General features: G+C 36.4%; 1 protein-coding gene across 3 annotated transcripts in view; it reads left to right on the plus strand.

Annotated features, from left to right (window-relative positions):
- The window catches only part of WDR35 (WD repeat domain 35), a 63332-nt gene extending 41457 nt beyond the window's left edge, over positions 1–21875 (plus strand). For 2 of the 3 annotated variants that reach the window (XM_059132577.1, XM_059132578.1), the window contains 14 exons: positions 89–142; positions 2149–2258; positions 2735–2945; positions 8039–8119; positions 10327–10463; positions 10773–10976; positions 11870–12016; positions 12647–12779; positions 15054–15164; positions 16263–16427; positions 17513–17653; positions 18541–18697; positions 20310–20550; positions 20853–21875. In XM_059132577.1, the coding sequence (XP_058988560.1) occupies positions 89–142; positions 2149–2258; positions 2735–2945; positions 8039–8119; positions 10327–10463; positions 10773–10976; positions 11870–12016; positions 12647–12779; positions 15054–15164; positions 16263–16427; positions 17513–17653; positions 18541–18697; positions 20310–20550; positions 20853–21003 (2043 nt within the window). In that variant the 3' untranslated portion in view covers positions 21004–21875. The remainder of the gene's footprint in view (positions 1–88; positions 143–2148; positions 2259–2734; positions 2946–8038; positions 8120–10326; positions 10464–10772; positions 10977–11869; positions 12017–12646; positions 12780–15053; positions 15165–16262; positions 16428–17512; positions 17654–18540; positions 18698–20309; positions 20551–20852) is intronic. The other variant, XM_059132579.1, reaches the window with a different exon arrangement.
- The last annotated feature ends 5059 nt before the right edge of the window (positions 21876–26934 follow it).

Consider the following 26934-nt stretch of genomic DNA (forward strand, 5'->3'; position numbering starts at 1 on the left):
GGAGAATTTTTCTAGGCGAATTGCCTACTACTTCATGTCAGGTTAGTCATTCAATAAATATTTGTTACAGAATAACGATTTATTTTAGGGTACCCGGGATCCGATTTGTGCCATAACTGCATCTGATAAGACACTGATTGTGGTAAGTTTGAAGCAAACTGATTTTATGAATAATAATTGTTTAAATTATAAATATAGATTCCAGTAATATGTTTCGGATTTGAATATCATCTTGTGGGCACCTGGCTTACTAAGTCCAACATGAGAAGTAAGAAAGTTTTAAAGATTGCTTCACAAATTGTTAAGCATTTGCAAAAATAGCTGTCTTTAAAATTGGCCCGCTGGGGAGAGTTTGACACTGGGTTGAAGGAGCCACACAAGGGTTGGCGGGTGCGGGATGGATTGGACCGTGGTAGCAGGTCTTCGAAAGCTCCCTCTTCTCTGTGGCCTTCTGTTTTGTGTTAGAGAAGGGTTTTGGCTCAGCTACTTTCATAAAACGTAAAATGAAGAGGTAGTGTGTTTGCTAACCAGTAAAGTGAAGAAGTCTAGGGCAAAGTTTTCAAATAAAATCACTGTTACAGTGTCTTTTCTTGAGCTCTAACATTTGAAAATATTAATTTTAGAACTAAATGTTTTCTTTACTTTAGTAATGCTGGTGGAGCCCTTGAATTTGAATTATGTAATCAGAGCCTTAATAGTGTGTATTTAGTTACATTCTTTAGCCATTAGATAATTTTGTGGGGGACAAAGTCCTAAGAAGGTAGTATTTGTTTTTCCTCATCAGGGTTTTTATAGCAGTTTGTCTTACAGAGCCTTTTCTTTTCTTTTTAGATTTTTTTGTTGTATGGCAGGTTTTGTTGTTATTGTTGTGTTAGTTGTGTTTCTGACATTTGCAGAAATAAATAACACGCAACTCAAACTATTTATCACAAAAACTGACATAATTCCTAAATGACAGAGTCTACCTAAAGAAACGTACTCAGATAGTTTAATACCAGCCAGAAGTTTAATGGAGAAAATATCTTCTGCACTTTAAACTTCTTTTTGCCATTGAAATGGAGAAGGTTTTAGAACGATTACTTTTTCAAACCTTTGAAACAGGACCCCTTTTTTCAAAAACAAAATTTCATTCTCCAATATGGTAAACCTTCTGAAACCCATACTGCCCTTCTGTACATTAAAAAATATCCCCCTCCCCGTTCCAGGCTTTCTGGTTGGCCCCTCTTGAGAATCATGCTGCAAGAACAATGCCACTCTGATTAAAATGGGGAGTGGGAAAGATTGGCCGAGTGGGGCCCTCTGCTTTGTCCTGTTGTCATGGCCAGAGGCACAGAAGGGTTTGAAAACCACAGTTCTCTCTTGATTGTTACACCAACTGTTGATCTGTTAAGGCTTGCACAGAGTTGCTTAGTAATTTATACTGTTTTATTTATTTTAGATTTTATTTATTTATTTGCAATAGAGAAAGAGCATGAACCAGGGGATGGTGGAGAGGGAGAAGCAAACTTCCCACTGGGAACCCAACACGGGGCTCGATCCCAGGATCCTGGAATCATGACCTGAACCGAAGGCAGACATTAAACCAATTGAGCCTCCCAGGCGGCCTTATATTTTATTTTTAGACCCATTTAAATTAGTACTCATTGTATCATTGCATTCTGACCATCTCCCTTTGCCACTAACTAGTATCAGATAAGTGGCTATAGATGAAAAATACAGACAATTTCAATAACAGCTGTTTCATATAGTGATCTTATATGATTTTATATGAAATTTAATTCAATAAGTGCTTTGTATTTTAGCTTTTCATGTACCCTGCATATTAACCTAGACAACAAATGTAAACAACCCTTGTTATTTCTTCCTTGTGATATAAGTATTTATGTATTATGGAACAGCTAGATTTCTGACTTCTTTTTTGAATGCTACATGAAAAAAAGATCACCTTCAGCCACTTTGAAAGGGTTTTGATTAAATTAGAAGATACATATGTAATCAGTAATGTGATTTAACGTCAGAATTGGGAATTAGTTATGACAGCATCACTTTGGTTTTGGAAACAAATGTATGAACATATAGAGAGACCTGTATTTGTAATTTAATTTCATTATGTAAATATGCTTTAATAATCAAAAATAATTTCCATAGGGTCGTGAATCTGGCACCATTCAGAGATATAGTCTTCCCAATGTTGGTTTAATTCAAAAATATTCCCTCAATTGTCGAGCCTACCAGTTATCCTTAAACTGCAACTCTAGGTAAGTCTGAAAATTCTCCTCATGTAGTTGTTGGGTTTAGAAGTTATCAACTAGGATTGTTGGATTTATATAAAAATACAAAGATGTGTGTTTGTTTTAAACTTGTCTTACAGTTCATGTGATTTTACTATACTATATTTATATTTCAATAGTTGTATTATACTTTGTTTAGATCTTTTTCTTTAATTGGGCAAAATATAGAAATCCTGACGTAATACTTTAAATTGTTTGCATGTCAGTTGCTTTGATTCCCTTGGATATTTTTTCCTCACAAGGAAGCAAAATGAAGAGTAGTCCAAGTCTTCTATTAAATTTGTAAGAATTTGTTTAAAGCCAGTTATTTCTTTAAGCCATTTCTGCCTTCTTCCCAGATTCAGATGAACTGATTTTGCAGAACAGTAATGGGTCATTATATTTGTGATTTCTGATCATCATTTTACAATTTTGTTTCCCTTCTCCAATGCCATTACTTGTAGTCGTCTGGCTATCATAGACATCTCAGGCATTCTCACTTTCTTTGACTTGGATGCTCGGGTAACAGACAGCACGGGACAGCAAGTCATTGGCGAGTTGTTAAAATTGGAGCGGAAAGATGTCTGGGATATGAAGTGGGCCAAAGACAATCCGGATTTGTTTGCAATGATGGAGAAGACAAGAATGTATGTTTTCAGAAACTTGGATCCTGAGGTAAACACAAGAAAGGAGCGTTAGCAGTACATAAATAATAAGCCAGATACCGAAACCGATTTCCCTTTTGTTTCCTTAAGAGGTTTGTTGGTGTTGGTTGCATGAATTTCTGAAAATATATAGAAACATCTCTGTGGAGTTGTAACGTGTTTGGTCTTAAGTGGGAATAATACTGATTCTTTAAATAGTCTCTGCTTTCTCTGAAAGGCACTTCCTAAGCATTTATCTGTTCTTTTTGAAAGATGGAGCCATGGGTCTCTAATATATAGTCTTTATTTTTTCTTTGTCAGAGTTCAGGAAGAAAAGAAAATCAGTAGTAACATTTACCAAAATTGCTTAAAACAACCTAACCAAGGAAATGTGGTTTTGAAATGTCTTTGTGCTTTTCTTCTCTTTTGCCTCTCTGTCCGCCTGCACTTGTGCTGCGTTGGTCTTATTTATATTCATAACCGCTCTCTCAACCATGAATCCTGGCCTTTTTCACCCTGATAATTTTATGAATATGCAAGTGTGCAGTGATTAAACTGCCCTGTCTGGAGTATCAGGAAGCCCCTTGCTCACTAATTTTTAAGTTATTTTTGGATTTTCTACTTGCAGCTCACATCGGCTCATTTTTAAGCTTGGAATTTTCCTGTCACTTGGTCTGCTCTGCATCGCTGTTCGCATTCGTGTTTAGGAAATTCAGAATAATTTGCATGGTAGCCTAATCAAAGCATCATTGAAATAAACCTTTTATGTAATTTTTGAATAATTAATGGATTTTCAGTTTGAAATTTTCTCTATGCTTGCTATACCCAATGGAAGTAAATAATAAGAGATAAGTTGATAAATGCTCTATGTCATTAATTGATGTGTGGATTTACAGTTAGATTTTTGGAAAGAAATTGCATGCTTGGGCCCCTGAGGTGCCAAAGATCTTCTAGGGTAATTTATTTAGTGGTAACCTATTTGTCCCTTTAATATCCTAAATTATTTTCACATTTCCCCATTTTGGCTCTACTCACGATCTTTGGGTTGTGAAATGACCTGATATAAATCACTCCCAAAGGCTTTGTTAAAGCTTTTAGGAGCCTTAAGGATCTTTGTAATTTTAGTCCCTGAGTATGGTTTAAAGGAAAGGCATTCGGGGCTGCTGCATTTAACCTGTAAGCAGGGGCTTCTGTCAGGGTCCAAGGGAAATTTGATGCTTGCCACAAAACAAGTGTGAAAATTTGACATGTAACCACAGGATTACCCTGAGGAAGGGAGAGGAATACGTTTTGAATGTGGGGGTCCTTTTTCTGTTGTGGGCCCCGTGTGTACTAAGTCAGAAATCATATGCCCGGACAAGTAGAGTGTTAGGCCTGGCTTTCACAATGTGTGTGTAGCACACATGCTGAGTCTAGCACCAGGGGAAAAGATATCTTGGCCTCGTGCAAAGTGATTCTTAGTTTTAACTGATCGGCTTTTTTTTTTCTTTTTCTTTTTGAGTTTGTTTTCTGGCTTGGCGAATAGTTCAGTTTCTGTTGGATTTAGAGCTAGATGCATTTCTCTCAACCTTACCATTGACTGGATTTCTTTATAAATCCTGCTGTTCTTTCATTCATGAGGACACTGGCTGGCTGTGATGCCTGCTTGGTTAGTTACTGTGCTGTTCATTCCGGTAGCTGCTTATTGACTGATCACGTAAGGACACACTTTTCAAAACCGAATTTACTGGGGCTGTTTTAGGGCATCATATTCTTTTGTTATTCAGGAGGTAGGCTATCATTTGACAGATAATAGTTAATGTGTTTTTATCCATTTGAGTGTTATTATGAATTCTAGATTCATACTTTTAAGTTGTAGAGTTTTCTTTTATATGCCAAAAAAAAAAGGTGCCATTTGTATGTGAAGTTGTAATTCACTGATAAAGCACATTTTCTTTGAGAATTTGGAAATGAGTATTTGATGTTGATATTCCCTGCTCGATCATTTTTATCTCCAGTGATCCTCTCAAGGTACTAATTCAGCTTTTTAGTCTTTTTCTTGAATCTTCCCTCTCACTGATGCTATTTCATATTCATATTCCTTTCATTTCTCATATTTTTGTCATTCACCCTCTCATTTTTATACATTTCTTTACCAAGCAAGGGGTTTCCAAACTTTTGTATGTATACCTTCATATGTGCATAATTATTTATTTGGAAATTATATACATGATCTACTATTTAATACAAGTAAATTATGAATCACATCCCTGAAATAGAAATTTTAAAAGACTGAGAAAAAAAATAACAGGAAGTAAACTTTATTTTAAAATGTCATGGTGTTAGGGTTCATGCTACCTTTAGCTAGTTTCTCAAGCATAATGTACACTTTAATAGAGTGTGGAATTATTAACTTAGTGTAGGTCTCATGTTTTATAGTCTTGTTGATAATTTTCACTTTTTAACCAACTTTTTGTCAGACCTGATTAGACTGTCATTGTTTTCACTTTGTAATGTGGCTAACCCTGGAATCTGGGCGAGGGGCGAGGGAGGTGACTGTTCTGCCTTGTCTTGTTTGCTGGTCCTTGCATTATGGGTAGCCTGCTAATCCCCAGATTCTTTGTGGGAGGATTTTTAAACCACATGTCCAATTTATGAGGGTTACTTAAAAATGAGAAACTATAATCCCTAAATCCACTTAGCTAGGTATATACAAACTTCAGTATGTCACAATGTGCTAGGATTGAGGGAATTAGCACTTGTAGGGTACCTGTTATATTTTACATGTTATGAGACCTTCTGACTTACGTACTGAATAAGAGGACATAATATAGTATAGATTAGTGAAGCTTTAAATACTTTCTTGATAAAAATAAATTTCTTGCACACTGCCTAGGGGTATATCCTGCTTTTGTAAGTCACTGGTCTAAAACTTCATATTTAGTTGAAATGTGGGTGGATTATCTAGTGAATTTTGGAAAATAAAGAGAATTAGTTGAGATCAAGCAGAAGTTGACTTTTTAAAAAAGATTTTATGTATTTATTTATTTGAGAGAGACAGAGCACAAGTAGGCAGAGCAGCAAGTGGAGGGAGAGGGAGAAGCAGGCTTTCTGCTGAGCAGGGAGCCCAACATGAGCCTAAGATCATGACCTGAACCAAAGGCAGCTGCTTAACTGACTGAGCCATCCAGGCACCCCAGAAGACTTTTTAAAAATCTGAATTACACAAATATTTGCAGATTTGCTTACATGCCAATAGACTATTTTGGAAACTCTTAATTTTTTTATTTCTCCTCCTTCCTGTATTTTCTTCCTTTCTCTTTATTTTTGGTATAACTTTTTATCCACATATCATCTTTTATGACTTTATTTTTTGGCTACCTTGCTTTGTTTTTTCATATAGCCAAATATAAAACAATTTTGTAGGTATATTTGGATACATATGTAGTATCAAAATAATCCAGGTATGCAAAAGGCCTTTATAATTTACAAGAAATATGTTATTATATTCTTTTTTAAAAAAGATTTTATTTATTTATTTGAGAGAGAGAGAGAGAGAGAATGGCAGTGAGAGAGCATGAGAGGGGGAAAGTCAGAAGGAGAAGCAGACTGCCTGCTGAGCAGGGAGCCTAATGCAGGACTTGATTCCAGGACTCTGGGATCACGATCTGAGCTGAAGGTAGTCGCTTGACTAATTGAGCCACTCAGGTGCCCATATTCTTTCATTTGAATTAAATTTTGTTCTGATTCTCTCTGTGTGTTCATTGCTCATAAATTATTTGCCTTTACATAGTACAATTTTTTTCAGAAATAAAGGTTTTTTGTAAAAATTTCTCATGTAATCAACAATTTTTACTTTCTTTCTTTCTTTTTTTTTTTTTTTTTTGAGAGAGTGAGCACAAGCAGGGAAAAGGGTTAGAGGGAGAGGGAAAAGCAGTTGTCCATTGAGCAGGGAGCCTGATGTGGGGCTCAACCCCAGGACCCTGAGATCATGACGAAAGCGTATGCCTAACTGATTGAATCACCCAGGCGCCCTAACAATTTTTTACTTTTTAAAAGAAAATAATCACTTTAAGACTCAAGAAACACATATAGTATGTATGCAAGAGCCTTATTTTTAAACTTTGACATACTAAAACTAAATTCGATTCCATTTTTAACTGTAATTTCCATTTTTTTAGTATCTTCCTATCATAATTTTTGTAGTTTCTACATTTAAAGAACTAAGTTTCAGAGTTATAAATTCAATATGTTATTTTCTTTGGATTTTGCTTAATTTCTGTTTCAGGATATAGATATATACATACATTTTTTAAAAAATTGCATTCTGGTATTACTTCCATTACTAGATATTATCTTATCCTTTCTTGGAGGTAGTAAGTATATTGAGAGTTTATTTCTTTTTGTTTACCTAATATTTATACCTACTTTTTCTATAGAGATTTAGGGTAGCTACTTTACATTGTAATATGCATTTACTACACTTTTTTTCTATAAGCCTGTATAACAGTAGAATAAGAGACTTGTGTAACAGACTTGTATATTTACATATTGGCAAATTAAATCTTTTTATATAGAAAATCTATCAGGAATGCTCTCTGACTAATGTTACAGAGGATGGACTTTTCCGTATAGTACAAGATTTCTTTGATATATGTGCTTACATACAAATATAGTGTTTGTCAGTTTTATTAAGAATTAAATTTAATGTTGCATTGCATGAATAGTAATTATCTCATGGTATCGGGCACTTCTGGATTGAGAAAAATTGGACTGATATTAGCTGCTATTAGGGAATTAATATTGATTACATAAGGTATAATAATAGTAATGTGGCCATGTAAAGAGCATTTTTTTTTAAACATCTTTATCTTTCAGAGATATGTACTGAAATATTTAGGGGTGAAAATATCATGATGTCTATAAATTTACTTGATTTACTTTAAAATACTTCAGCCAAAAAATTAACTGAAGCATATTTAGCAGATTGTTAATAATTATTTAGATGATGGGCATATGGGTGTTAATGACATTCTTTCTACTTTTCTGTTGGTTTGAAAACATTGGTAATAAAATATAACATCATATATTAAACGAAGGAAAATTTTGTACAATTTAACATAACATTTGTTTTTATCTTTAAAGGAGCCCATTCAGACTTCTGGATATATTTGTAACTTTGAGGATTTAGAAATTAAATCTGTTCTTTTGGATGAGATAATGAAGGTAATTATTAAAAAGCAACAGTGTTTCTGTTGCTAGCTTGGCTGGGATTTCCTTTTTCACCAGACAGTGTAGTGTCCCTGTCAGGAATGTGGATTGAGCCTCCTCTGTCAGTTGCTCCACTTTTAGACAGGTTCCTTCACCTTTCTGAGCTTCATTTTCCTTTCTTGATTACAAGCCTCATTTTTTTTTTTTTTTTGCCTCTATAAAATGTGAAAATACTAATACCTGTCTTCCAGGATTGTTATTGTATAAGGTAATGTGTAAAAAGCACTCACCACAGTGCTAGGATCATGAGCTCAAAAAGTGGTAGCTAGTTGTTGTTGTCCTTGTTTCTATATTATTAGCAGAGGAACTGAAGAAATATTGAAAATTTTGATAATTTAGTGTTTTGTAGTTCTAGGATACTTCCATAGCTTTGTGTTTGCAGGGCCACTATCCTATTTTTTTTCAGGCTTTATAAAATAATCCATTTCTGATTCCAGATACCCTTTTGAACATCTACTTTGGCCTTCACTGACCATCTTTTGAGAATTTCTTTCTCTAAAACTCTAAAAGAGTTTTACCTTCATTTTGTGCAAAGCATTTCCTTTGCATTATGCAAAAGGCACTTACTACCATGCTTCGTAGATATTACATAGACCTCACTTTTAGCTGAAGAAGGCTCTTAGTGGGTAAAATGATTTGCCAAAAGTTCATCTGTTCATTGACTCAGGAAATGCTTACTGGCAGTCTGCACGATGCAGTTCCTGGCCTCAAGTAGAGGGACTGGGAGATAGACAAGAAACTCAGCAACCAGACAAGGCATGGGGGTGCTGTAGTCTCTTTGGCAGTTGTATCCCTTCGGAGGTCTGCAGCGAGAGAGCCCTGGGTCAGTTCTGAGTCAGACTGATGTGAGTAGCACAGTCGGGTGTTGTCCTAAATGTTTGATGTGTGTTATCTCTTCTAATCCTCACAACTCCAAGGAAGTAAGTTTGATTATTATCTTCATTTGTTTGATGAAGAATTTGAGGCTTGGAGAGATAGACTAATTTGCCAGTGACACCCAGTTAGCAGTAGACAGAGACATGATTTGACTCCAAGTCGTCTGGCTTCAAAGCTGGTGTGTGTAATTGGTAGCACTGGCAGAGATGGGGAAGGGGAGCGGTCATGGGGGAGGTTGGCCCCGGTTGGAAGAGGCCTTGTGTGCCTTCTGTGGAATTTGGACTACATCCTGGAGTCACTGGGGGCGTAAAACAGGAGAGTGACATGATTGGGTTTCTATTTGGGGAAGATGGCCTTGGCTTCCTGGGTGGGCACGGGAGGAGGGGGCACACTGTAACACGTTTTAGAAATACTTGTCACATAGCCAGTGAGCAGTGGCATTGGGATTTAAGCTTAGGTCTGTTTGAATCCAAACCTCATGCTCTTTTCATACTGCTTTCTTTCTGTCTTGTGCCAGGGAGTTCCCGGAGAACTTATTAGCTTCTGAATGCAATAGTTTAGTTGCAGGGTGAGGAGGGGCACACGCAGCTCAGTTCTGGGAACCATTGAGGCGCATGTTTCACTTTTTCTTTTCTTGGAATATGTAGGATATTGGTGAGTTCATTATAACCGTTTGCCCACTAGCTAGCTCTTTCCTGCAAGGCTGGCCTTCAAAAAAATTTTTTTTGGAGGGGCCAGCTTGCAAAATTAAGAAAAGGAAAGAGGTGAGGAAAACGAACCCTTTTTCTTTTATTTGTTTATCTGCTGCCCAGCAGCACAGGGAGCAACAGTTTCATTGCTCCTGGCAAGGAAAGAGTAGATTCATGAGTGAGGAGAGGGGGCTGTGGGTAGAGGCCCTGGCACATGTGTTTTCTGCTCTGATGGAAACCACAGGACTCTGGGCGAGAAGAGGATCGTGGTTCCTGGGACCATGACATTTAAGCGAGGGAAACGAGGCTGCATAATTATAAGACACCCCTTCTTCCACCACGGCCTTTTCCCCATGGGCAGCCTCATAGCTGCAGGAGGAACTTCACTTGTGGGTTGTGGGTGTTTTCCAGACAACTTGAAAGACCCACACACTGGAATAGCTTTTCTTCCCATTGTGGTTTACAAGGTGGTGCAGTTTGTGTGTGTGTGTGTGTGTGTGTGTGTGTGTGTGTGTGTGTCTGTTTTATTTTAAAAAAAAGAAACACATGCTCTAAAGGCAGCCATTTGACTGAATTTCTTCTCATGTTTACTTTTAGAATCCCGAACATCCAAACAAGGATTATATAATTAACTTTGAGATCCGGTCCTTGCGAGATAGTCGAGCATTGATCGAGAAGGTTGGAATTGAAGATGCATCTCAATTCATAGAGGACAATCCACACCCCCGACTTTGGTATTTAAAAATAAAAAATCTTCCCAAATGACTGGTGTATGCTTTTAAAGTCTCAGCTCGATTGTCCCCCTCTTGTAGTAGCCTTCATGGGGGCAGACGCCCATTCCTGCTTTTCTGTTTAAAATATAGAAATTCACTTCAGATGTGGAAGTACTCAAAATGAGCATAATATTAAGTGAAACATGTATAAATGTGTTCGTCGCTTCCCACTGTGTTTGACGGGAAGCAATAGGGATAGTAATTGAATTTAGTTCAAGACCTGTTTATCGGTAATTGTAATAAGCTTCTCTGTTTCTTTTTGTAATGAAGGCGCCTACTGGCTGAAGCAGCTCTTCAGAAACTGGATTTGCACACTGCAGAGCAAGCATTTGTGCGCTGCAAAGATTACCAGGGCATCAAGTTTGTGAAGCGTCTGGGCAACCTGCAGAGTGAGTCCATGAAGCAGGCAGAAGTTGCTGCCTACTTCGGCAGGTTTGAAGAGGCGGAAAGAATGTATCTTGATATGGACAGAAGGTAAGTCAGGAAGGTACAGGCTCCCTGAATGCTTCGGCATTCATGATCTTCTTGTGCAAATGAGGAAGGTACCGTAGACTAAATGTATCATACCATTTCTTTGGAAAATAATTTCAGTTTGGATGACTGGCTGGAGATTCCACAAGCCCCACATTAATTTACATTTTGTAATTTGGAGGCCGTTTTCTTTTCTATTTTTACATACATTAATGACTGACCATGGATTTTTTTCATTTGGTAGGAAAAACACAAGTAGGTTTTCATTTGGTAGGAAAACATAAGACTACATTGACTGGGGGCTTTTATCCTTTATTACGCAGCCCAATAGTTGGGTTTTCTTTTTTCGTTTAGGCCTTTATTTCAGTTTCTGTCAAGGAGTCAAGTTTGTCAAGGAGCATGAAATAAAAATGAATGGTACTTAGGGATTGGTTTTTATTCCTATGTTTATTTTAGACTTACATAAGATAACGTCTGAATTTCATTTCAGCTGTAAACATTACGTCTAATGTTTATTAATATTATTTGTACTTCCAGGAGATACCTAATACATCACAAGCCCTGAAAAGAAAGATAAAACCAAATGTGTTTATAAGTGTGGTTTTTAAATAAGCCTCATTATGTCTATGAGATTGATGAAAAGAAATGATTAGTATTTAAATCATTATTTGGCTAGGAAATTGGAATTCTAAGAAAATACAAGGCAGGAAATCATGTTCTTTACCCTATTTCGGGTTTCCCCCATTGCTTCTTTCCTGGTTAAGTTTCTAAAGTGTTTGGCAACGTACATTGTCTGTCAGTTCACTGCTGTGTATTCTTGTTCCTTGGAATTGAACCTGGACATGGTGAGCAGTTGTTAAATTATTTGTCAAATGAACAGATGTTGTCATTTGTAGAGATCTTGCTATTGGCCTTCGGCTGAAATTGGGGGATTGGTTTAGAGTACTGCAGCTCCTGAAAACTGGATCTGGTGATGCTGATGACACTCTCCTAGAACAAGCCCACAACGCCATCGGAGACTACTTTGCTGATCGACAAAAATGGTGGGTAACCTATGGGGACCACCTTCTCTATTCAGGCGGCACTTAATATGGTAGCTGCCCGGGTAATTCCTTGTGATGCTGGGGATATCGAAGGCCGCCCTCCCAGATCCTAAAATTCAAACAGCTTTGGATCCACACTGAGGAGCTAGAAATCCTTTGCAGTTTTCATACTCAAAAAATGTGTGCCTAGCTTCAGGCTGCCTTCTACTATTTAAGACCACAGTGTGCATTTCAGAGACATTATATGATTTACTTCTGAAAAAGGTATAAAAAATATTTTATATTTGGTTGTTTTATTGTAGATTGTTTTCAGCTATCATTGACTTTGATTCTGAAGTTTTCATTTTAATCAATATGCTTATTTATTTACGTCAGTGTTTGGAACCTGTATATCAGATTACAGCAGTATTTCTTAAGAATATCCAAAGGATGTTGCAGCTAAAATATGCTTCACAGTCGTTAGACTTTTTTCCCCTGCACTTTATATGCTTCAAAGACATACAGTAACTGAAAGTGGTCACTAGAGTAATACTAGTAATTCTAATGAAGGAACATTTTTGGTGAAGATGCTTATTTACCAGGAGATTCACATTAATTTTAAAAGTTTTTGCTTTTTAAAATTTTCTGTAGGTTGAATGCTGTACAATATTACGTACAAGGCCGGAACCAGGAACGTCTAGCTGAATGTTATTATATGTTGGAAGATTATGAAGGATTGGAGAATCTTGCCAGTTCACTTCCAGAAAACCACAAGTTGCTTCCAGTAGGTATTACAAATTGTAGTTTTTAGAGTTGTTAGGTTATTTTATAAGGTTTTTATGTTACAGTCAGGAAACATCCCCTGCCACAAAGAAAATTTAAAATGAATCTATAATCTTATAGTTTCTTAGATGTGGAATGATATTTTTAATTGTTTGAATAATATGTCAGTATTATAGAATGCTTGAAAATGGAGGGAAAATTAGTCATATTTCCACAATTTAACATGTCCACAATATTCTCTAGTCTTACCAGTTTTATAAAATTGCTTTTAAAGTTAACTGAACAATGGAGGGCATGTATTACATGGAGCACTGGGTGTGGTGCATAGACAATTAATTCTGGAACACTGAAAAGAAATAAAATTTTTAAAATAAGTAAAGTTAGCTGAACACATGAAATATTTCCAGCAAAAATGATTTCTTGTCAGATATTTGCTTCAAAATGATCTGAGCTGTGTATGTATATATTTGAAATTTGCTATAACAAAAGTTTAAAAAGATAGCTTGACTTTTATTAGGTTATATTAACAATAAAGTATTTAATGTTAAAAGAAACAAAAGGCAGAGTTTTGTGGAACTTTGTTTCAAATGTTCTTTTTAAGCGTCTTAATTGCTGAATGGTGTTAATGAGTTTATATTTTATTTGTTTTAGCTAAAATGTAAATTACTGAGTTGTAAAATACCTGTAGAGTTAGCCTCTCTCAGCTACAGGGTCTAGACATATGTCGGTTGTGAGTTCTAACTCAAAAATTTTGTCAATTAATAGATGAGTGAGTAGTAGAAATATGATAATTTGGTTTTCTCTATTGTGAATCAGAGCAGTTATCCCTGTAATAATGGCATTTTCAGGTACCTTTTTTCTCAGTCCTGTGCTTTCTTGAGTAGGAGAGAAACTGAAATTACTTAAAACCCTGGGTATTAGGACAGTGTATCCTACATAAATGTCATCAGTTAGGTGTGTCTGATGATGCAAAGAAGAATGTTGCTATAGAATATCCAGAAAAGTATTCTTATTGAGTAAATACTAAGTAATTATAGCTATAGATAATAATTAAATAATTAAAATGATTAAAAAGTTTTAGTAGTGCAAATTTTAAAATCACGTTTTTGGAGGAGCTTTTTAATAATATGGTAAAATATGGTATAATTTTTTTTTAGTATTGTAAACTTTAAATCAAGTTTTTGGAGGAGCTTTTTAATAATATGGTAAAATGTACATACTATTTAAGTGGGGAATTCAGGGTGCAGAACTATATATAAGATGGTCATGATGCTTAGAGCAGCTCACACATACATACAGTTTTATAGGACAAAGATGTTAGGAGATAACATCAGACTATTGAGATAGATTTCCTATGGGTAGTAAGATTATGAGTAACTTTACATTTTTGTACTTTCTTTTTTTTTTTTTTTACTGTGAGAATGTGTAACTTTATAACCAGAAAAATACAAATATTATTTTTAAAAAGATAATTGGATCCAAAATGTACTTTTATGATTTTCCCCATATAATTTTTTTTTTTTTTTTAGATTTTATTTGTTTATTTGACAGAGATCACAAGTAGGCAGAGAGAGAGGCTCAGGCTCCCTGCTGAGCAGATGTGGGGCTTGATCCCAGGACCTAGGGATCATGATGTCAGTTGAAGGCAGAGGCTTTAATTTAACCCACTGAGCCACCCAGGCGCCCACCCCAAATACTTTAGAAATGAGAGTAGGGAGAGAAAAGCTCTGAGTAAGTAGATATTCAGAAAGAAAAAGAAAATTGATTTTCTGAAAGTGGAGTGTAAGCCAGATGGTTATGGTCGGCTTTTGTTGTGGTCTCCCTCCTCACCACTGCCTTGCAAGGGAGCTCTGTTTTGGATCTAGCTTCCTGAACTAATGAATGGCCGGCTTGTCTGGGGTGTTTCTTTGGAGAGGTATGTGAAAGTGCTGTGAATGTGAGATTTCCCTGCTCTAAATGTGTTTTTCACACAGTGGTATGGAGTTTGTTCCAGAACCTGACATTTCTGTAAAGTTGCTACTATACTGGGAGAAGGAAAGAGTGCGGTAAGCTCAGGACCTGGTTAAAATTCAAATCTGCGGCGTGAGCCAGCGAAACACTGGTTTTTTTAGCATCCTTTCTGGTTTGTAGCCTCTGTCCCTGTGTATGTTTCAACGAAAATGACTGTAACCACCAGTCAATTTAATACTCATATGTCCCTGTGGAGTTTTGTAAATGAAAATATAAGCGATTTCCTTGGTCTATGAAATCTGAGAGTAATGTTCTGTCCTTACAGGAAATAGCACAGATGTTTGTGAGGGTTGGAATGTGTGAACAAGCAGTGACTGCATTTTTGAAGTGTAATCAGCCAAAGGCAGCGGTAGATACCTGTGTACATCTCAACCAAGTAAGGAACTGAAAACTGAAGTCCCTGTTCATCTTCTGAGGCTGTTGCCAGTGTGGGTTGAGGTGAATTTTGTGAAAGGAGCTAGATTCACTCTTACTTTGCTGAGGACCTAGAAAATGTTGGAGTTTGCACTTACCTCTTGAAGTGCTACCATTAAGGGTGACCTGCTCATAACTAACTCAATATGGGGACAAACCCTATGCTGCTAGTCTGGCAAGTTCTTGTCTGGAAGTAATTTCATAATCTGTATTTTATTAGGGTTTTGTTTCCAAAGAAGGACTAGTTGATGGTCATTGCAAGAGGAAGGAATTGGGTTACCTTATCAATATTTATTTTGGCAAATCTATTTTCCTGTCTCTTTTTAGAAAACATATATTTGGTATTTTTAAGAGATGGAATTTAACTAAAAGTGCAGAATTGTGGAAATTGCTGAATATCAGTGTATACTTTTAAGTATTGAAGTATTTTATAAAGCTCCATTTACTTTTTAAAAATAACTTTTAAATGTTAAATCTGATAGAAGATTTTCTTAACCTGATTACCTGTCTTGTTTTACTGTAAGCAAATGTAGTTTTACTTACTCCTTCTTGGTGCAAAACTGAATTATAATATTATGATTATAAACTTCGAAGTTTTCCTTTTTCGATGTATTTCCTATGTAAATCAAAATCTTATATCATTTACTCATTTTGACACACATTTAACTTATAGAATCTATAGTTGCTCTGATTTTACTGACTTTTTTTTTTTAAGATTTTATTTATTTGACACAGAGAGAGAAATCACAAGTAGGCAGAGAGGCAGGCAGAGAGAGGGGAGAAAGCAGGTTGCCTGCAGAGCAGAGCGCCCGACGTGGGGCTCGATGCCAGGACCCTGGGGTCATGACCTGAGCTGAAGGCAGAGGCTTTAACCCACTGAGCCACCCAGGTGCCCCTAGTTGCTCTGATTTTAATTAAACTTATTAAAAAAATAGCAGTTTTAAAAAATTTTTGATGTAGTATTATTAATTACTGCAAACTTAAAGCTTTATTATATGAACTTGATGACATCTGTGACTGTTATGTTTGGGTAACTGAATGGTATATTTTTCCCCTCTAGTGGAACAAAGCTGTTGAACTAGCTAAAAATCATAGTATGAAAGAAATTGGATCCCTGTTAGCGAGGTATGCATCTCATTTATTGGAAAAGAATAAAACTCTTGATGCCATAGAACTCTATCGGAAAGCCAATTACTTTTATGATGCTGCTAAACTGATGTTTAAGGTAATATAATAATCTTGGTAAGTCTGTGATATGTTCTAGTTACCAATGTTTTCTTGTGTATTAAAGAAAACATTTTCCATTTTCTTTGAAAACAAATACTTGTGATAGCAAAATCCCTCTGGTTTTATTACTGCTATATCTATGTGTTATCTTAGTGTTGTTACCTTTTACTAAAAAATCTGTTTATTAGTGTTAGCACCTTATTGGTACCTAAACAATTGAATATTAATCCTGAAGTTAACAAAGAGTTACAGAATTTTCAAGGACCATAAAGTATAAATTCCCTTAACCAGGAATTAAATCCTGTTGATAATAGAATTTTGAGTCCTTTTAAATGTACACATTTTAAAGACATTACATTTTTTCATAATATGCATTTGGAGGGAAGATGACTAGTACATGGTAATGTATGCAAAATTTACATTGTGTTCTATTTTTTCCCCTTTGAGTTAATGAAAAAGGGAAGGGAAAACTGAAGTTTTCTAAATAAATCTTCATTTCAGAAGGCTGTACCATGTTAAAGTCCTGTTATTTCAGTATACTTGGAACATCACTTATAAAATCTCATGGAAAATGCTTACCCCTTCCATGAAAACTTTCTTCATTGTGACTTAAGAGCATTTGTAATTTTCTGAGATTGTTATATGAGTCGTAACTCCATGGCCAAATGCTAAGGAAAAAATGGAGTCCTTAATAAGCTAAAGAGAAGAATGTGGGTTTTAAAATATTTATCATAGGGGCGCCTGGGTGGCTCAGTGGGTTAAGCCGCTGCCTTCGGCTCAGGTCATGATCTCAGGGTCCTGGGATCGAGTCCCGCATCGGGCTCTCTGCTCAGCAGGGAGCCTGCTTCCTTCTCTCTCTCTCTGCCTGCCTCTCAATGTACTTGTAATTTCTCTCTGTCAAATAAATAAATAAAATCTTTAAAAAAAATAAATAAAATAAAATAAAATATTTATCATAAATGGGTGGTACTTATGTTCCATCCCACTGGTTTTCTCTTTTTATTAAAGATCAAATTTCAGAAATGATTATACAAATATAAGTTGATTAAGGAATGTCTTCCCATATTCTTTAAATGTTTAAAGATTGCAGATGAAGAGGCAAAGAAAAGAACCAAACCGTTACGTGTCAAGAAGTTGTATGTCCTATCAGCTTTACTCATAGAACAATACCATGAACAAATGAAAAATGCCCAAAGAGGAAAAGTTAAAGGAAAGAGCTCAGAGGTAAGGTAGAATGCCACAGAACATGAAATCACCTCATGTGTTTAAGGGAAAAAAACAACAACAATCAATCAAACTTCTCTTTATGGACAGGCCATTTAATTTGCTTGTCTGCATTTATTTTCCTAAATGGGAGGAGAAAAAGGAATGACTGACTTGGAATTAATACTCAATTTAGAAATTTCCACTTAGGAGTACTGAAAATGTTTTCTGCAAGACTAATCTGTAGCCTTTGCTTTCTAACCAGTGAGTTTTAGAAACTTTCCTAGAATATGTGTATTATTTTAGGTATAATGAATCTCTTATTAAATTAAAGTTTATACTCCATTCCGTTTTCAAATTTGACCACATCATGGGTCATGGTGTATTGTGTGTTGGATCACCACGAGGTACACTTTTACTATCTTACAGTTTTGTCAGCTACACCTGAGTAAAGCTGAAAGAAAAATTTTTTTAAATATATGTTTTTAAGATCTTATGTATTTATTTGTCAGAGAGAGAGAGAGAGAGAGAGAGAGCGCGCACGCAAGCACAGGCAGGCAGAGTGGCAGCAGAGGCAGAGGGAGAAGGCAGAGAGAGGAGCAGGCTCCCTGCCGAGCAAGGAGCCCAATATGGGACTCGATCCCAGGACTCTGGGATCATGACCTGAGCTGAAGGCAGCCGCTTAACCAACTGAGCCATCCAGGCGTCCCAAGCTGAAAGAAATTTTTGATGATACTGGCTTAAAAAAGATGAATTCTAATGGGGAAGTTAAATCTGTAATGATAGTTTTATAGTGATAAAATCTGCTTACTTGGGTATTTTAATGTATAACCATTTCAGAAGCTGTCTTTATTGGAATGACAGTCATGGTTGTGCTGACAGAAAATGTGGGTCTGCTTGACTCATAGGCCACTTCTGCTTTGGCTGGTTTGCTGGAAGAGGAAGTTCTGTCTACAACTAGTCGTTTCACAGATAATGCTTGGAGAGGGGCCGAGGCTTACCACTTCTATATACTTGCCCAGAGGCAGCTCTACGAGGGATATGTTGACACTGCACTGAAGACAGGTGGGCATATGACCGAAGGTAGAGAATATGTGTAAAAATGATCACTTGAATATGAAGGGCCAGCTCCTTCAGTTTGCCCATATGTTAATTTCAATAACACTTTTATCTATGGGTTTATTTTCGTGTTTGAAATTCGCTATCTGTAATTTGTTTTGAAGCACTTTAAATTTTTTTTAATACATAAAAAGTAATAATTATGGTTCACATTAAAATCAGGAGTTTGAGATAAGCAAAAAAACTGTCTGTAGCGTTCACTATTCTATTCATTTAAAGTTAAACACGTAATAGCTCAGTCCATATGCTTTTGAACATATATCTAGTTTTTGTTTGTTTTGCTTTTTAAATAATATTAGGAGTATAACAGGCCATACTTTTATGTCCTTTTTGAAAAACATTGATATATTCTAAGATATTTCCATATTAATAGCTTTCCATAGTATTTGCTTTTTTTTAATTAAAATGACACTGATGTAAAAAAAAATGATATGTAACAATTTAAGTCAAAACAGAAAAAAATACAAAGAAAAAGGTAAAATAATCTAATAACTTGTAAAATAATCTTCTAACTTTGACAAAATGATTGCTAACATTTAGATGAACTTCCTTTTAGACATTTCTTCATGCCTACAAAATTGTAGATAGTTTTCCTTAAAATAATATTATTCATGTTGTTCAGGAGCTTGCTTTATACCCTGTGGTATATGTTGCAGTCATGTTTCCATGTTGACAAACAGAGATCTGTGTTATCATTTGTATTAGCAAGGGGACTGTAAAGCTTTTTTAAATTGGTTATTATACACAGGAACCATTTTTGTTTTTGTATATTTATAACTGACCTTCACTTAATTTTAACTAATTGCTATGTGGTATAACTTATGCAGTTATATTTAAAATGGTTGTATTTTATATAACTTATGCACAATTTCTAGACTTATAAGGAGAATTAGAACTTTAGCTTGAGAGTTTTCACCTACTGGATGAAGAAATCCATATACATTCTATTAATTCTGCAATATATTTTAAAGAAAGATTGTATCTCTAGCATAGAAAAGGTGAAAATGAGATATGGCAGCTGTCAAAATAAATTTTCTGAACTGACAACTTAATAGGCTCATTGTCACTTCCTTTTTTCTCAATGTTCTGTTGTTTTGGTAAGATAAGCAAAAAAAAAAATCTGTTCAAAGACATGCAAAGAAAAAACATGATTTCATGGTGCTTTGCTTTTTTACCAAAAGGAAACATGATATTATCTTGAAAATTATGACTAACAGTATAATATTAATTTACTTTTTCTGGAAGGCCAGAAATTGACAACAATTTTTATTTTTTTGTCTGCGTGTGTACTTTAACCAGTACAGCATGTGAGTCATTTGATGGTGTTGAGTTTTGTGGCACCTGAGCTGTTGGCTAGCGTTACAGAACTATGAGATCACATAACTTAGTTCCTTCTACCAGTCCTTGCTAGTCCTTTGAACGCCCGCCATTGCTTTTTTTTTTTTTCCGTAAAAGTTCATGTAGGTTAAACTAACACAGCTTAACATAGATTCTTTTTCCATGCATGATCATGATAGTATGATTACTTTCCAAAATCTAAATTGTCCTCTTTTATTAGCCCTTCACCTGAGAGACTATGAAGACATCATCCCCGCCGTTGAGATCTACTCTCTGTTGGCGCTCTGCGCTTGTGCCAGTAGAGCTTTTGGTACTTGTTCAAAAGCTTTTATTAAACTGGAATCTTTAGAGACCCTCAGTTCAGAGCAAAAACAGCAATATGAAGATCTTGCTTTAGAAATCTTCACGAAGCATACTCCAAAAGATAATAGAAAATCTGAATTGGACAGCCTTCTTGAAGGGTAGGCTGATTGTAATTAACGTGTATCATTCATCCAATTAGAAGTTGGCATTTCTGTAAGTTTAATAGTGTGATATAATACTATAAGCACTGAATTTTGAAGTAATTTTCTTAAGATTATACCCTATGTTATTTAGTCTTCTAAGTATATTAATGCTTTATTTTCTCATCGTAAGAAAAGTTTTTAATTGAAACTTGCCTGGAGATGTTTTTTTCATTCCTAAATTTTTTAAGTGTAATAAGTAGTTTAAGTAATTAGAAGTTTTAAAGTATAATTCATCATTTTTCTCCTTGTTTTTACAGAGGGGAAGGGAAACTGCCAACCTGTGTTGCCACGGGAAGCCCAATCACCGAGTACCAATTCTGGATGTGCAGCGTGTGCAAGCACTGTGTGCTGGCACAGGAAATAAGTAACTACAACTTCTGTCCCTTATGCCATAGTTCAGTGGGATAAAGAAATGACAGATTCCTCTGTCTGTAAAATACATGTAGCATATATCCATAGCTGTGACGGTATATATAATGATGGGTTTTCATACATTTTATATGAAAACCAGCATCATTATTTCATAGTTGTGTTGTTACACAAAATCATATGTATACATAATACATACACATATATATATCATACAGATGTTATATATACATAACATAATTTTGTGTAAATATACTGCTATGAAATAATGATGCTGATTTTCATATAAAACATATGGAAATCAGTCTTATTTCCTATCTGTCTGTTATGATTACATGATAACTATGAAAATATTCCAAATAAGAAGTTTTTATCACCGTTTCAGGCTTACTGACTCATCAGAAACCTTGGTAGGGTTAGGTGATGAGAAAGCGGGAGTGGGGCAAAGTTGAATGTAGGGAATTGACATAATCTGTATTAGAAGGTTAAACAATTGTAATATTAAAATGATCTCTATTGTTAGCTGTGTTTCATTAAATAAGTATCAAATGTCTTCTATATTTTATTTTCAGAAGTGAGAAGGCACTTTAAGCTATTTTTTTTATGATTTCGATTGTTTCTAATAGCCTATTTTTTTGTATAGCCTTTCCTTTTTTATCTACCCTTTTGGCCTCATCTGAGAGATGGCATTTAACGTGACTCTGTATTGTGCAGAAAACTTGGCTCTTTTTATAATGATAAAATTTATACAACAACATCCATTTTGTAGTTACAGTTTTAGTTGAAATATTGTCTCTAAGCAGGGCCCTTTCTTTAAACAACTCTAGGGTGTGGGGAATGATTCTTTCTGGCTCATGTGTCTGTTATGACTTATCATCATTAATTAAAAAAGAAAAATTGGTAACCAGCAATGATCTGTTTATGTAACTAACAGCCTTCTCTATTTATTTCTCATGAACTTCGTCCTTTCATTTTTGCGGCTGCAGGCTAAGCTCGAGCTCTGTGTCATCACCATTATTTGCTCAAGTTTGGCTGATGCTTAGTAGAGGTAATGAGTAAAAATATGCTGCATTGCTATTGCAGCTGTGATACGTAGGTTAGTCACCTCTCTCAAAGTGCTATGTGTTAGGTGCTTTAAAGACAAATTAAGCCCGTTGCAGATTGAGAATAGTGAGTTCAGAGAAGAGGTTTAGAGCCTAGATGAGCTTTTGGCAGTGAACTCATATGCCTAAATAAAACGAGAGGACCAGAAGTCTTAGAAGTCTCTGTCTGTGTTCAAGGGCCTTGTGGGAAGTTACCATAATGCAATGTTAGCCTCCAAATATACTACGAAGCAAGCCATTCCAGAAGTCATGGAGCAGAAGAGGGTACAGACCAATGGAGATGCTTTAAATAACATGGTTTATTGAATCAATTTGAAGTGCACGGTGATGGACAAGGAGAAAGTGACTGGGCAGATTAACACTGGTGTTAGGGTAAGGTGTCAGTGGGGTAGAAAGATTATATTACCTGAATCCTGAGTTATGTTCTGTTCTTGTGTCCCGACTCCCATTCTGCCCAGTCAGCTCCCCGCCACCCCCCTGCCCTGCCCAATAGTATGGTTATAAAGAGGAGTGGAGCTGAGGTTTGATCCACGTGATCCAGTCATATGGAATGTGCCTGAAGCTAGTGATGGACACTTGCTCTATAGAAGAGGCCATGGGGCAAGTATACCAGGTCACAGCCGCAGGTTGCCAGTCTGCTGAGCGGTCATGGATTTGATTGGATTGTATTTCTTGGGCAGAGGACTGGCCAGAGTAAGTGTCACCAATGGCTAATTATATCAAGATCTCACACATATCGAACGCTTTATAGGTCTTTTGCATATTAGTGTGTCATGAATAGTATGTTGGTTGCCTTTATATTTTCAGTGCCTCTTTAAAAATTTTTTTTTTTTTACTTTTTTTTTTTTTTTTAATTTGTTTGACAGAGAGATCATAGGTAGGCAGAGAGGCAGGCAGAGAGGAGGAAGCAAGCTCCCTGCTGAGCAGAGAGCCCAATGCGGGGCTTGATCCCAGGACCCCGTGATCATCACCTGAGCTGAAGGCAGAGGCTCAACCCACTGAGCCACCCAGGTGCCCCTTCAGTGCCTCTTTAATATGAGGTATGGTCATACATTCATAGTCTACTTACTTTGTCTAACACACCCCATAAATTACCTACTTATTAAGTTTAGCACAGTTTCATCTAACTGATTTGTTTTCTTCTATGACTAGTACAGGATATTCTTCCAGATTAGAAAATCACATACTAGGGGCGCCTGGGTGGCTCAGTGAGTTAAAGCCTCTGCCTTCGGCTCAGGTCATGATCCCGGGGTCCTGGGATCGAGCCCCGCATCGGGCTCTCTGCTCAGCAGGGAGCCTGCTTCCTCCTCTCTCTCTGCCTGCCTCTCTGCCTACTTGTGATCTCTGTCTGTCGAATAAAAAAATTTAAAAAAATCTTAAAAAAAAAAAAAGAAAATCACATACTAACAAAAGGATCAACCCTAGGGAATATATCTCCTGTTGAATGTAATTACATCTTTTTTTTTTTAAGATGCATTTATTTATTTGAGACAGAGAGGGAGGGAGCATGGGTGGGAGGGACAGAGGGAGAGGAAGAGAGAGTCTTTCTTTTTTAAATTATTTTTATTAACATATAATGTAGTATTTGCCCCAGGGATACAGGTCTGTGAATCATCAGGCTTATACATTTCACACCACTCACCATAGCCCATACCCTCCCCAATGTCCATAACCCCACCCCCCTATTCCCTATTCCCCCACCCCTAGCAATGCTCAGTTTGTTTAGTGAGATTAAGAGTCTCTTATGGTCTGTTTCCCTCCCAATCTCATCTTGTTTCATTTTTCCCTTCCCTACCCCTCCCCCACAACTCCCCCACCCTGCCTCTCAAATTCCTCATATCAGAGAGATCATATGATAATTGTCTTTTTCTGGTTGACTTATTTCACTCAGCATAATACCCTCTAGTTCCATCCATGTCGTTGCAAATGGCAAGATTTCATTTCTTTCTTTTTTTAAAGATTTTATTTATTTGACATCGAGATCACAAGTAGGCAGAGAGGCAGGCAGAGATAGAGGAGGAAGCAGGCTCCCTGCTGAGCAGAGAGCCCGATGCGGGGCTTGACCTGAGCCGAAGGCAGAGGCTTTAACCCACTGAGCCACCTAGGTGCCCCAAGATTTCATTTCTTTTGATGGCTGCATAGTATTCCTGTGTGTGTGTGTGTGTGTGTGTGTGTGTGTGTGTGTGTGTATCACATCTTCTTTATCCATTCGTCTTTTGATGGACATCTAGGTTCTTTCCATAGTTTGGCTATTGTGGACATTGCTGCTATAAACATTTGGGTGCACATGCCCCTTTGGATCACTATGTTAGTATCTTTAGGGTAAATACCCAGTAGTGCCATTGCTGGGTCATAGGGTAGCTCTATTTTCAACTTTTTGAGGAATCTCCATGTTGTTTTCCAGAGTGGCTGCACCAGCTTGCAGTCCTACCAACAGTGGAGGAGGGTTCCCCTTTCTCTGCATCCTTGCCAGCATCTGTCCTTTCCTGACTTGTTAATTTTAGCCATTCTGACTGGCGTGAGGTGGTATTTCATTGTGGTTTTGATTTGTATTTCCCTGAAGCTGAGTGATGTGGAGCACTTTTTCATGTGTCTGTTGGCCATTTGGATGTCTTCTTTGTAGAAATGTCTGTTCATATCTTCTGCCCATTTCTTGATTGGGTTCTTTGTTCTTTGGGTGTTGAGTTTGTTAAGTTCTTTATAGATTTTGGATACTAGCCCTTTATCTGATATGTCATTTGCGAATATCTAGGAGAGAGTCTTTTTTTTTTTTTTTTTTTTTTTTTTTAAAAGATTTTATTTATTTATTTGACAGAGAGAGATCACAAGTAGGCAGAGGCAGGCAAAGAAAGAGAGAGGAGGAAGCAGGCTCCCTGCTGAGCAGAGAGCCCGATGCGGGACTCGATCCCAGGACCCTGAGATCATGACCTGAGCCGAAGGCAGTGGCTTAACCCACTGAGCCACCCAGGTGCCCCTCTAGGAGAGAGTCTTAAGCAGACTCCACACTGAGTACAAAGCCCTTCATGGGACTTGATCTCATGACCCCGAGATCGTGATCTGAGTGGAAACTAAGAGTTACATGCTCACTGGACTGTGCCCCTTACTTACATCTTTCTATAAACTTTCTCTTTTCAGGATAAAACTATTCTCTGCTTCATCAGTGGAAGAGAAAATCTTAAGGATGTAGGGTGAAGGATTCCTTCATGCAGAAGGACTGCATGTTCAGAGTTCTGATTCTTAGTCCATGGTCTAATTCCTGATACATCTTTCTCTTTTTCCTTTCCCATCCCAGGAATCAGCTGAGCACTTGGTTAGATTGTCTTTCCTCTAGACCTTACTGTACTTGTTGATTACATTCCCAGTTGCTCCAATTCCAAAATCAGCTGTTGGCTCCTCAGGCCTTTCCTAACATATTTTTGGGAACTCTCTTTTGGAGACTTCTCATTTGCCACGAATTCCATGTTGCTTGAACCCTAGAATTTTTCTTCCAACAAATTATTTTAGATAGATTCTGAGTTGCTGTCACTACCTCTTGTTCAGTTTAATTCAGAAACCACAGTCCCTGAAAACAACTGTTAAACTTTGTATACCTAATTATCATATATGTAGATGTATGTGTACAGACATATCTTTTATATTATTGTGACAGCTTATGCCTGTTTGGTATTTATACCTCTGGAAGTTTTAGTGATCTGCCGTAATATCTTGGGGACTTTTGTCTTGCTTAAAAATAGTACCAGGGAAAGACCTCTAGTATGAGTTGACCTAATTCAGTTTGTTCAGCATGAAGGAAATTTCAGGATAACCCACCAACAAACTCTGTCCTGATGAAAGGAGCAAACAGAAGTAAAATTGTCTGTATGTAACAAATAGTTGGGGAGAAGTTGGGCAAAATGAAGCATATATTGAAGACATACAATGAAGCAGTTATATTGTTTCTCTTCCTGTAAGAAGCATGTCTGACTCCATTTAAGTAATGCCGAGTTGTTCTTTATCACAAAACTTGGCCTGAATTATGTGAAATTTCAAAACAGAATTATATTACATTTCAGAGTTTCAGAATACTTTGATAGGTCAAAGTATTGAGATGATGGGACTGATAAAGTTTGTAGTGATAAGCAGTGTGTTTATCAAGCAACCAAATAACATTGTTGACCTATCATGCACAAATGCTGATTTTATTACTTTTTTTTTTTTTTCTAAAATACATTTTGAAATGATCTTTTTGTATTCTAAAAGCTGAGATTTTAGGTTTTGTGTGGCATTCAGTAAAAAAAAAAAATAAGTATTGAAGGAAAAATGACTTGTATTTATTCTGTTTCCTTTATCTATAACTTAAGGATAACATGGTATTTGTTTTGTTTTGATTTAAATGTTCTGGTGGGGGTTGGTTAGGAAAGTGTTGGGCTTCAGAGTGGACAGGGGAGAAAGAGACAAGGAGGTCCAGTAGATGTATAATGTCATATTTTGCTACCAAACAGAAAAAACAACTTAGAAAGGTAATCGGTAAATGTCAGATAACTGGAGATTGCAGTGAATTACTCTAGAAGTCATACAGAGTTCTCATTTAGAAATGGGGAGAAATTATTTTAGCAGACTTGTAAGAGAACATGGGAAGTACTTATCTGATAATGTTGTAGCTCCAAAATATTGCTACTGAGCTTCTAAAATGAAAATGACAATATTATGTTGCCCCCTACTGTCTATTCTTATGATTATTCTCAAGTTATTTTTAAAGAAATTATTTTTTGAAAATAAACATTTTTAGTTATTTTTTTTATTTTTATTTATTTATTTTTAAGATTTTATTTATTTATTTGACAGAGAGATTACAAGTAGGCAGAGAGGCAGGCAGAGAGAGAGAGGA

The sequence above is a fragment of the Mustela lutreola genome, chromosome 9 (genome assembly GCF_030435805.1).
Source record: "Mustela lutreola isolate mMusLut2 chromosome 9, mMusLut2.pri, whole genome shotgun sequence".
NCBI lineage: Eukaryota > Metazoa > Chordata > Mammalia > Carnivora > Mustelidae > Mustela > Mustela lutreola.